We start from the raw sequence: 13,557 nt of genomic DNA on the forward strand, positions 1-13,557 counted from the left end.
AAGCTGGGGGAGAAACGACAAGTTACCTGTCCGTTACCTGTCCAGACGCATCGCAAGAATCCTTCCCCCTGAAAAGCTTCTTCTAAGAGCAGAAGCAGCGCTGCCTTTGGGGGGCGCCCACCTGGACGCCCACCTGCAGCTTGCCGGCCCCAGTGCGGCTTCAAACTCGCGGGTTCCTTCTGGGACCCGCCTCCCCATGCTCCCCTCACACCTGCCTGGGAGGCCCTCATCGTCCTTCTGACCCTACTGGGGAAAAACCTATCAATAATAGCTAAAATCTAAGCGCTTGCTGTGTACGGGCACCGCTCTAAGGACCGGGTGGTACTTGCTCATTCAGCCCTCCCCAGAAAACCTGCCCAGGAGGGAGGAACCGCCCTTGACCTCTGTTTGACAGAGGAGCGAACCATGGGTCACGGAAGCAAACTTCACAGAGCTAATAAGGAGGAGCCTATCTGCCGCGCCGAAACCCAGGCACGTGGCCTCCAGGATGTGGACTTCTTGTATACTTCTCCATATTATTTAAAAGGGTGTGTCCTGCCCGAGCTGGCAATTCCTCATCTTTCAGGTTTGAGCTTGAACACCACGTGCTCTTGAAGCCTTTCCTGATCCCCCGCGGGGGCCACCACAGTGTGTGCCAACAGCACCCTGGCTCCTCCTGCATTGAGAGGATGTGCCCACACGTGTGTGCATGAGGTTGCTCGTTTCAGGCCTGTATCACCTGCTAAAATCATAAACGCCATGATAAACATCTATCACGGTCACCCAACATCCTGGCCTGTGGCATTTATCCATACCTTCCCAATTTTTCATGACCAAGCTTAAATCCCAACTCTCTGAAACTTCTATGCATAAATCCAGAAAAGCAACACTTTCTTACCTTCCTACACATCCCACAGAAGTTCATCTATTCCATACTACTGTATGGAATAAAGCATCTATTTAATGGTATTTAATTGTATCCCATTTGCCCGTTGTTACTTGGGGTCTCACTTATTCCTTAAATTCTCATGCAAATCTCTCTTCCATCTCTGAGATGTTTAAGCTACCTAATGGTAGGAAAAGGGATCCCCACATCACAAATGCAATCCTAGAGACACAGCACGTGTTCAAACGTGGTTGAATTCACATCCTTCAGAGCAAGTGACCAGACTAAAAACGTCTTGACTACTTTTACTCAGGCCCACTGGGAGGATGACAGTGGATGGAAACTTGAGTTGAAAATGTCTTTTCCCAGAGGAAAATGAAGCAGCCAATAACTGACCTAACTGATCAACAGAAGTGGAGTGGGGAAGTGGAGGAGGGGAGGGGGGCGGAGAAACAAGACTCCAGGAAGCTGTCAGGAGACGCAGCCTCTCTCTCCTCTGGCCCCTTTGTCCTCCCTTGGGCTACAGACTTCACAACCGACAGGCCTCAGTTCTGGCTCAAAAATGAATTTCCGTTTTACCGTGGTAGAAATCCCTGACAGACACACTCAGATACACACAATTTCAACAACCTAATTTCGTGGGGGAAAGAAAGGTCTTATCATCACTGCTGAGGAAACGGGCATTACAATCTTGTAATATTAACATTTAAGTTGCAACTACAAGTCAGCGATTTTACTCACTATTATTAACAAAAGTTCATTAAATTACGCTTATGACGATCTTACTAAAATAGCACCATTAAACCGCCTGTTGAAGTTATCTGCTGTGGAAAGAGAGGAATTCCCATCAGGCTTCCCTCAATGCTGTGCCACAGAAAGGGCCTGGAATGCTCTGCTCTTACCACTTGTTAAATTTGGGGTATATACTGGAGCCACCATAGGGACGCACTGCTTTAAGTAATCTGTAAACTTCACAATTGTGACTCAAAAGCAAGATAATCATTTGCTGTCCAAAGAATTGATTGTGTTACAAGCGGCTGCACTTGACGGAGAAATCTCTGGGGCGAGGACAGAAACCTAGGTAGGGACGGCAGGGGCAGGAACCCAGGGAGAAGCAGGGGCACGCCCCGAGGCATGCCACAGTCAAGCGTGAGAGCTCTCACCTCTCTCAAGAGCACATCTGCTAGGTAAAGCACGGCAAAACTTTCAGGTTTTAAATATGCAGTCATTTGGCAGTCACAGACGGTAAGACCCATGGTTTCCAATATTCATGAAGGTCTAGGACATTCAGTAATTTCTAACTTTGCCGAGAAACACATGTGAGTCCCGTGCACAGCGAAGCAGGAACACAGGGTTCACTGGGCCGGTGAGTCAGCCTGCAGACTGCCCTGTGTCCACTCCTCAAACCACCCTTTGTTGTTAAGGGTGCAGTATTCCAGCAAACCCTGAGCCCTCTGATTCTCCCTTTAAAAACCTCTCTAAACTGTCCACTGTCACCAGTGGGTCCAAGCCTGCGCCTCTCACTGAGACCTCGGCCACAGCCTCCGCTCAGGCCTGCGTGCCTTTCATGCCCCTCCCTGCTGGACTCCACACGCAGCCACACCTGCCACAAATGCCAGTCTGCTCCCTCACTTTATTCTCAGTTACAGTATCTTAGCCTTGTCTATTAGCACACTCTGTAATTACATTATGTTTACTTATTTGATTAATGTCTATATAGCTCTAGCAGTGGTTTTCGGCCAGGGATGTTTTTGCCCCTCAAAGGGTATCTGACAATGTCTGGAGACTTTTTGGTTGTCACAGTTGAGGGGGGAGGGCTTGGCATCTAGTGGGCAGAGGCCAGGGATGCTGCTACACATCCTACGACACACAGGACAGTCCCCCTCAGCAAAGAGTTATCCAGCCCAAACCATCATCAGTGCCGAGGCTGAGAAACCCTGCTTTAAAATGATACATACTCTTATGGGTATCTGAAAAAGGTTCAAAATTACTTTAATCATATTCTCTACTCCTCTTTTATCCTAGTAATTATTTCCAAATGAAGTAATAAAACATAATTTGGATTACTATCTTATATTTTAATGTGATGAATGATAATACATTGTAACAGTAACTACTACCATGGGGGTGAGGGGAAGCAGGCCTCACATCTGCACTAGAACTAAAGTACTCACATGTATTCTATCGTTAAGTATCTATGAAAAAAACCGAGGCACGGAGAGGTGCAACTTCTGCTATCAATCACTTGGCTAAGGTGTGGAAAGCTGGGATTCCATCCCAGGATACCTGGATGGAAAGCTTTTCACACTATGCCAGGCTACAGTTTTAACATGCAACAAACAGTGTGGTGGTTAAAAACTTTCATGGGTTCAAATCCTGGACCACCCCTTCTTATCTCCGTGACATCAAATTACCCTCTAGAGTCAGCTTCCTCATCTATAAAATGGGTAAAAACAAAACAAAACCACCCACCTCGCAAAGGTGTGTGAGATTCAGAAAAGTCAAGAAGCACAAATGTTTAGTACTTAGCTTGTAGTTAACATTCTTTAAAAATTACCTATTATTATCTAACGCATACGCAAATATTTTACACCTCATCGCCCTTTGGCTTCCATGAGTACTCGAGAAAACTAATTTTGGTTTCCTGTTGAATAGGTGTACCTGGGAATTAATTAAGAAAAATAAAGAAAATGTCAACTCCGTCAACATCTGTACCTAATAACTTATTAACTTTTATGCCTTTAAATATTATATTTAAAAAGTAAGGAAATCTATCCTTAATATATAATATTCCAAACACAAAAGAAGTAGAAGGTTTTAGTAAGCAAAATAAGGTTAACACTTAAGAAATAGTTTATATATATATATATATATATATATATATATATATATATATTTATTTTATATATATATATATAAAATCTCTACATTTAGTGAACAATTTCTGAAATACCTTAATTTGAATTTGATACTTTCCAAGTAAATTCAGTCATAAAGCTGTACATCTTACAAATCAGTAGTACTATGTACCTCTATGTATGACACTATGTCTAGATTTTTACATAAATAACACTATCTTTATTAAAACAAAAAAGACTTGGTTTGGCATTTCCTTCATGGATTTAATTAGGCAATTGGTTATCCTTCTTAAAATAAGTTGCAATATGCATTAAGCAATCAATGACTATCACAATGTATATTCACGCAAACCATTTCTGACTCAACTACTATAAAACAATCATTCAGATTTCATCAGAAAACTGGGATGTCAAATCAGTTTCTTTATATTTGGTAAATTTACGTATTATATGACTTCCTCAAGAGAAACATATTTTTATTTAGAAATATTCTAAACAGCAGCTCAGAGTTTAAGCTAAAATTACCAATCGCATTTGTTTTTAAGCAAAGGCGTTATCCACAATGATAGCCACGAGAAATCAAGACTAATATAATCATCATATTCAATTTACCACTGATGTCAAGAAAACAAGCCAATAAGACCCCACAAAATGATCATACTACAAACTCGTTAATAAGACTTTTCTATTTGACATAAAACTATTCCCAATAAAATCTATTAACAGCAATGACAAAATTCCTAAACTTCATCTCTTAAGATACAAGCGTATTTATCTATAAAACACACAACTGATTTTCTTCTACCTGTTACATAGAAAAATTCTTATAACGTTCATTGTTCCATTTTTCTCATATTATCTAGCTACACGGCTCTATAACATCCGTTCACTAATGATTCCAGGTTAGTAACACATTCATTTCTGGTTACAGTCTCACCTACCATATTAGATCTTTCTGAGTGTATTATTCCCATCAGCATTTATTTGACTTGCTGCTATGTCATTTCTTCTTATAACAAGGGCATACATTTGGTTTAATATGTTTACACTCTTTACATCAAATCTTGAGAGTACTCTTTCCATCAAATCTTGAGTGTAAGAAATCATGAAGGGTGGGAATACATACAACATTACAATCCTTTCACTTCACATAGAGAATCCACAGGCACTTCCACAAACGTGTCTGTCACCCCCAGGGGTCTCTGCACCGTCACGTTACCAGCCATGACAGGTCAGCCAGCCCCCATGATCTGTGCCGCTGGCACACCTGAGCTCCCTGCCCTGCGCGTCACATTCTGCAGCAGCAGCGTGGAGACAGAACTGCTCCCACAGGCTGTGGTCCTGGGAGTCCTCCCCCACTACCTCTCCATGGCAACGCAGCTACAGAAAAGCCAGTCCACCTCTTACGCAAATGAAAAGAGGCCACAAATGTCAGCAGTCACAACATTCACCTCTTCCCTTCCTACTTAATTTCCTTCTTAAAGTAACAGCAGTGCATTCTTCTTATTTTTTATTTCAGAACACCTTCCACCGTTTAATGGATGGGAAAGCAATTTAGGAAAATCAGAGTTAAAAATCCATCTGTATGACCACTTACATAACGTAACTGAGAATCCAAAGACGGTTATGATTTGCTGAGGTTCATTTACCGAGGCAGTACCTCAGCGAGTGCCCTTTTGTATCTGGGCATCCTAGTATTTGAGATAAGCATCCTTTAAGACACGAACTATCCTGTAATTTGGTTTTCTTAGAGAGAGACACAGAGAAAGAGAGAGGGAGACCAACCATTATGATTACCAGGAAACACTCAGCACTCAATATGCATTGTTTCTTCTGCGAGTTCATACAGAAGGGAAAAGCTGAACAGATTATCCATCAATTTTATCCATAAGGTTTAGCTTATATTGTAATCCAACAGTTTCCTTTCCTAAATATATTTGAAAGAAAAAAATATATAATGGCTAGTTTACACTTCATATGGCTACAGAGATTGGAGAACAGAAGTAATTCTTGTCCATAAGACCATGACTAACAGCAACTGATAAATTTTAAAATACCTTATTTTAAAATACATGTTTTAATCCATAGAATGCAACAAAATATCAAATTCTGTAAACTGTCATCCAACATGTGATTATTTATTAATAAGAATTCCAACTGAACTTGCATGGAGCAAGCTCCCATTGGTGGCTGAAGTATAAAATGTGATTGCTTTAATATCCTCTAAAAGATGTATGTTCCAAGGAAAAAGAACACAACAGAATAATCAGTAAAAAATTTTAAATACACCCAGGTATGTGGAAACACTTTTACTGTCTCATGAAAAAGGCAGTTTTAAAACCTTTTTTTTTCTTTTTAAACATGAGGCATTTTCACGAAGGACCACTCTGGGGTGGTCAGTGCTGTCCCTCAACTAGACCGGCCCAGGGTTCTGGAAGATTCCCAAAGGCGAAGCTCTCAGAAAGAGGTATTAGTCCACAGCAGCAGTGGAGTCAAGGGGTCCTGGGCAAAGCATGAAGGTTGGAAACAGCACGTCAAATCAGTTGAACCACAGGCAGGTAGGCATTTAGCCTTTCTGAGGTTCAGGTGTAAAAGAGGGATCACAGAGAAGGATGTGGCTGCAGAAGCAGGCAAGATCAGGAAGGACGAAACGCCACAGAAAGGATCTGAGCCTTGACCCTGAGGTATATGGTCAGAGTACAGGATTTTAGAGAACACGTGACATGATCAGATTAAAAACTACTCAAATGATCACTCCAATTGCTTCTGGTTCTAAACGTTTAGTGGGAATTCCTTCCCCATCAAAAACAGAAAAAAAAGTGTGAGATAAGAACATAGGAATACCTATGCATCTCAGTGAAACAGCTAAGGCACAGAGCAAGCTACTTTAAACAGAGGTGCTAAGTGTTCTTTTTCGAAGCCTAACAGGCCAACCCAGGGTGAACCAGATCATGAGACGTGTGTCAAGAGACCAGGAATCCAGACTCAGCAACGCCATCACTACAGCACTCCGGAGCTGTATGAGCCTGGGCTGTCTGCCCAACTGCGGGAATGACACCCACAAAACCTGGGAAATCCACCTCCAGCCGAAAGGTTCCATTCCAGAATATACTATCCCCAAGTAAGCTCTTGATTCAGGTTATCTGTCTCTCAGGCTAGACTTTACAGGCAAGTGCCGTATTTTATTCATTTTTATAAACTTAACATCTAACAAGATATTTCCTCCATCAGAAATGTCCCAAAATATTTTGAAAAAATACTCTCCAGGTTCCTTTCAGCTATTAAGAGCAATGATTCTAGAATTTTATTTGAGAAGCAACTTCAAAAGAGCCAGCCAACTTGCAAGTGGGCCTAAAATGTAATTTATGTCACCAATTGCTTTCTTTCACCTTCTTTTGACTATCTGTATTTCACTAAACACAGGACTGGGAGAACGCTATTTTCAAAAAACTAAAATTGTCAGAATTACTTGTAAGCACTTTATAAATGCAGTAAACGAAAATTTTACACGTTTTCCAAATCACCAGCAATACTGACAACTAGCACATGCTCCCAGATCAAAACCCCCTACGTTACAGCAGCATTTTGGTTTTAAATAATCTTCTTTCTACAATCCACGCATTTGGCTTATAGGTTCTGTAAAAAGGGGAAAGGAATATACCCAGACATCGCAGAGATACGGAGGCCTTTTTAAAAACAGACACAATAGCTGTGAGAATATATCTGATCATCTGGATTCCTTCCTTCCCACACTAAAGAGACATGACAATCCAACATTCGGGCTTCAGGGAGTTATTAACTCAAAACCTAATATTCTTCACATTTTACAACTACTATGTAATGACTATTGATTGTTAGGAGGGATTCTGAAGAAATACCAACACCCCTCCCGTCCTCCAAAAATAAATTTCATATTCACAGTTCTAATCTCTTTAGAAAATATAACTGAGATAACCTCTTAAAATCCCTATGTCTGAGACTGTAGGATGTGCAGGTTAACTTTAAGACCATCTTCTAGACAACAGACTCATAAGCAAAACTACCAGGATGAGGAGGGCAAGGGTGAGCATGAGACCTGCTTTTAAGTTCCTAGATTACTGATTCCCAACCATTTCGAGTGTGAGGACCTCTTTTTAACAAAAAATTCTTTAGTTCTCCCAGTGATCGTAGTTATACTTTTACTATCTGGTTGATGTTGGAATCTTATCAGTGATAAAAATATACAAAAGCGGGGCTTCCCTGGTGGTGCAGTGGTTAGGAGTTCTCCTGCCAATGCAGGAGACACGGGTTCGTGCCCCGGTCCGGGAAGATCCCACATGCCGCGGAGCGGCTGGGCCCATGAGCCATGGCCGCTGAGCCTGAGCGTCCGGAGCCTGTGCTCTGCAACGAGAGAGGCCACAACACTGAGAGGCCCGCGTACCGCCAAAAAAAAAAATACAAAAGCAACTCTTAAATGGATCTGTATTTCACTAGTCACAACAGCAACTATATTCACTGATCTAATTAAAATAAAGTAGCACCAAAATACATTAAATGATCAAAAGATCATCACACCAAGTTGGATTTATCTCAGTAACGTAAGGTTAGCTTGATATCAGAAAAATCTATCCCTACAATTCACTACACAGAAATAGTAAGGAAAAATATCACCATGGAAGTCAAAACAGTGCTAAAATTGCATATCATTTCCTACCAAAAGGCCCAGAAAGTTATAATTAGAAGATAATTTCTGAAACTTCATAAATAATATGCACAAGAAGCTAGCTGCAACCGTTGTATTTAACTGCAGACTATCGGAAGCATTCCCATCTAAGTCAGAATTTTATCAGTGATACTATTTACTACTTTGACTAGAGGTCCTGGACAATTCAATAAAATAGGAAAAGAAATTTTAAAGAGGCGTGAAAATTGTAAAGGAAGAAACAAAATCGTTTCTTTGCGGCTGATATGATAATCTAATGAGAAAAACCAAGAAAAGCAACTGAATTGTAAGAAAGAGTAAGAATTCAGTAAAGTGGCCATATACAAAGTCAACTCACAAAAACAGATAGTTTCAATGTACTTTCAAATGTACCACAAGCAAAACCAAAAATAGTACATATAGAGAGAGATAAGGCAAATGTGGCAAGATGTTAACAGATGAGCATTTGAGTAAAGGAAACATGGGGATTTAAGTATATTAATTTTATTACTTTTAAGAATATCACACTCCTTCTGTGCAAGGTTGCGTACAACATGGGAAGTTTAAATTCAAGACACTTTCTTCCTCCTCAAATCTTCCAACGTTGCCCAGTTACCCTACTGGCAGTTTATTTATCCTGTTTTACCCCCAAATAAATCTGAGGGCATTTAAACCTATTTTCTGCTCTGTATTCTTCACCCTGGCTCTTCATTAACTAATCACTCTAGGTCTCAGCTTTTGTTCCAATTTTTGCACAAGATGGAGGTTAAATCTAATCTGGATCCCTAGAACCTCCCACAGCCTTTCTAATCCAATACATGACTTCTGTTAACTAAATTGCTGAGCAATCAAATGTATAATAAAAGAACCAAATGTTAAGTCATTCTTTCCATGAGTATTCCGCGAGGCACAGTTCCCCTAAATGATGTACTGAGACCTCGATGTCTCACTGCATTACCTTTATAAACAGCACTGGTTTAATCGGATCCTCGTCTTGGGTACATGTTTATCTAGGTCATTTTGCTCATTTTGTGTTTAACTTACTTTGTAAGCAGGTGAACACTTTTTAATCATGATGATGAAATCTCATACTTCAAAACCACAATGCTGGCTGAAAGAATTCAACTTATACCCTGAAATTTGCTAACTCAGAGAATATTCCAGCTCAGAAGTCAAATACGCAACCAGAAGGATTAATGATTTCTTCTCCCCCAGACTGGGTATTTGGTGAGAGGAAAACACATAAATAAAGTGCCTGCATTGTATCCTCTGGTTTGTGGCAGCTCCTCAAATCAAGCACAGAGGTTTTCTATTTTAAACAGAAGCCACAAAAGATGATAAAATTAATAAGAATAATTTTAATTGAAGAACCCTCTTTTCTTTCCAGTTCAGATTCCTCAAGCGTATGTTCTAACAGCCCACTGTGACTTCTGGTTTGTAACATTTATTACAACTGTAATTCTATAATAATTTAGGTAATTATTTCATACTATACTTTCCCACCAGGCAATGAGCTCTACAAGAACAGGAACCTTGTCCACCTAGTTTTGCATTGTAGTCTGACTACTTGGCATGAAGACACTCAATCTGTATTTCATGAAAGAGTGGATGAAAGTACAATAGATCAAACTGAAACTAATAAGGATAAGTTTCTAAAATAGGTATTTAAAATACAAAGTATTTTTCTTAAAATTATTGCAGGATAAATACAGAAATGGAATATTACAGTCCTGAATCAGCTTCTCAAATGCTCAGACTTTTTAATGAACAAGAAGCAAGACATTTTTGATCAAATAATATGCTATGTCATTAAACCATGTTAATGAGAAAAGTGAAAAAAGAGGTTCCGCGATAATGATTAGATTAAATGGAAATAAACCAACCACAGAACAGCAAGAGAATGTTAATTATGGCAAAGTAATATGATGCAATATCATGTTACCATTTGAAACAATGTCTAAAAGGAATACTGATGACATTGAGAAATACTAGCAACAGATACCATTAAAGGGGAGCATATGATCCTAACTGTGTTTTAAAATTTACACATATATAATTATATGTTCATATGCATATATGTGTAAATGTGCATATATATAGTCTAGATACATGTATACATATACACATATGAAATATATCAAATTGTTAGTAGTTATTTCTGGATGATACAATTATGAGTGACTACAATTTTTGTATGTGGATCTTTCAAATTTTCAGCAATAAACATATCAACAAATAATATTTTTTGCTAACTCTACCTACAGAGGGAGAAAGAAAGATGGACTAGGTTCTGTTCTTCCTGTCTTAATTTCCACAGCATAAACATTGGTATCAATCTAATTATTTACAGAGTCATCAGTCAAATGTGTGAACCAAATATATAATACTCTAAAATACCGCACACCGGCATCACAACTGCCTAAAGGAGCATCAGATTAAAGTTAACTGAATAGAGAGCAGACACTTTATACTTGCTGCTGAGAGCTAAGAGCTCTAAGAGTTTGAAAGCTATTAGCTTTCAAGTATAGTAGACTCTTCCTGCAATGCAGAAAGAAAGATAACCCATTTTTTCTGATTTTAACAAGATGTAGCTCTTATTTCTAATGGGGAATGGTGAAAATGTACACTCTCCTTCTGTTACCCTACTTGTGAGATTCTTCACTGAAAAAAAAAAACCTTAAATATGGAATCAGCACTATGCATCCACATATTCATCATAATAGTATTTATTTTGGAAAAGAACAGGAAGCCACCACATAACAGAGCTGTGTGTCTCTATCTCATATGTTCTTATGTCATCTCTTGCTTTGTTTGGGGTTTGGTAAAACTGGGAAAGGAAAACTGGTGTTTTATTTTCTCTCCAAACATATCCTGGCTGAAGCAATACATAACCCTCACACTCATCCCCCTACTGCCGACACACTAGTTTCAGTTAAGCCCTTACCTAGAGCTGTAATAGTCTGAGAATTCCCTGCAGGGAATTAGAACATCTCCCCAGGGTCTGAGAACATTTCTCTTGGTCTCCTGCCCCAAGACTTGCAGCATCTATTTATGTTTTCTGTTATACCCAAACATTTGGGTGAGTTTATAATTAAGAACGTTTTCCTATGCTAATCTTTTTTTTCCAGAGCTTATAACACATTTCTATGCCATTTCTCTTATTTTTACCCTTGGTAAACTTTATCTTCTAACTTGACCAGGAGAAACCCTCACTCTCTTCCTTTAAACAAACCATAAATTGATATCAGGAGATCTCAATGTTTAAAGAGCAGAAAATAAAATCTGACTAGACCTGCCATAGAAAATTCCAATCCACACACAAAAAAACCTAGCACATTAGAAAGTATTTATAATAATAATTTTGTATCTCATCACAGGCAAATAGTATTCTAAAACGCCATATACTTGAGACACATATCCTTTTAGATTTTCCCCAAAATGGGTATGTGAATTAAAGCAGCTGCACAGAAAGTCTTGTGATCTAGGGAAAAATTATAGCTGTGAAGTAAAATAGGCACATGGCCTAATTATAGGAACTATACAGCTTTTCCAATAATGAAAATCAAATTACTTTAAAAACTAGATTATTTTAAATATTATTTTAAAAATGAGAATCCCCACCTCTCACTCCAAGAAACTACTGTTTGAGTATTTGTTCCAAGTCTTCATGTAACACTTCCTAACCATTTTGCATGGTTTTCCACAACTGTTACGTCAACTAAATTCCTACCTAACAAGCAGTTACCTAATCTTAATCTGGTGAAATGAGATCCTTGGGTCTCATTTTAGGACAAGAAAGGAAAGTTGAGGCAACAGTGTGCCGTGAGAATAGTAAGGGTTTTGTTTTCAGACAAACTGAGGCTCCATCCTGGCTCTGCCACCCACTGGCTGCGTGACACCAGGTAAGCAACTCTACTCCCAGCCCCACACCTCAGCTTTTCCATCAAAAAACCAAACCAAAACCAAACCCCCAAAATTAAAGCGCACCATCTGCCTCACAAGATGGTTTTAATTCCTGAATGAGATAAGTGATGTAACATACCAGCCCCCGAGGGGAAGGGCAACATTTGTCAGTCAGCTCTTCCTCCCTTCCTCTCAAATACACATTTTATAAACTGTCAAATAACTTCACAAATGAAAGAGTCAGACAATATTGAAACTATCTGATGGACCACGGGCAGTATATTTAGAACATTACTTTTTTAAAATGATGTTTCAGGAAGTTAAAAAGTATTCATAAAAATCCACAAATATGACATCATGCTACACAAAGCTACCCCTTTAGGCATGTATCTGTCCACTTCGGGTGCTCCTGGTCAGACACATTTCATTACTCAGACAAGGGCCCTCACTAGGCAAAACAAAATCTAAAGGAAAAGAATTAACAAACACATTCATAATCTGAATGGATACACCATGGTTTTGTTACCATCAGAAGACAGTGCTTTGTTCTAAGAGGGAAGTTTATAGCAATACAATCCTACCACAAGAAACAAGAAAAATCTCAAATAAACAACCTAACCTTACACCTAAAAGCAATTAGAGAAAGGAGAACAAAAAAAACTAAGGTTAGCAGAAGGAAAGAAATCATAAAGATCAGATCAGAAATAAATGAAAAAGAAATGAAGGAAACGATCGCAAAGATCAAAAAAACTAAAAGCTGGTTCTTTGAGAAGATAAACAAAACTGATAAACCATTAGCCAGACTCATCAAGAAAAAGAGGGAGAGGACTCAAATCAACAGAATTAGAAATGAAAAAGGAGAAGTAACAACTGACACTGCAGAAATACAAAGGATCATGAGAGATTACTACAAGCAACTATATGCCAATAAAATGGACAACCTGGAAGAAATGGACACGTTCTTAGAAAAGCACAACCTTCCAAGACTAAATCACGAAGAAATGGAAAACATAAACAGACCAATCACAAGCACTGAAATTGAAACTGTGATTAAAAATCTTCCAACGGGGCTTCCCTGGTGGCACAGTGGTTGAGAGTCCGCCTGCCGACGCAAGGGACGTGGGTTTGTGCCCCGGTCCGGGAAGATCCCACATGCCACGGAGCGGCTGGGCCCGTGAGCCGTGGCCGCTGAGCCTGCGCGTCCGGAGCCTGTGCTCCGCAACGGAAGAGACCACAACAGTGAGAGGCCC

General features: G+C 39.5%; 1 protein-coding gene across 1 annotated transcript in view; it reads right to left on the minus strand.

Annotated features, from left to right (window-relative positions):
- The window catches only part of HIVEP1 (HIVEP zinc finger 1), an 87,078-nt gene extending 86,848 nt beyond the window's left edge, over positions 1–230 (minus strand). Inside the window, 1 exon segment of the mRNA XM_007446416.1 lies at positions 38–230. Within this exon segment, the coding sequence (XP_007446478.1) occupies positions 38–230 (193 nt within the window).
- Positions 231–13,557: the final 13,327 nt, after the last annotated feature.

Source organism: Lipotes vexillifer, unplaced genomic scaffold, assembly GCF_000442215.2.
Source record: "Lipotes vexillifer unplaced genomic scaffold, Lipotes_vexillifer_v1.1 scaffold1154, whole genome shotgun sequence".
NCBI classification, from domain to species: Eukaryota; Metazoa; Chordata; class Mammalia; order Artiodactyla; family Lipotidae; genus Lipotes; species Lipotes vexillifer.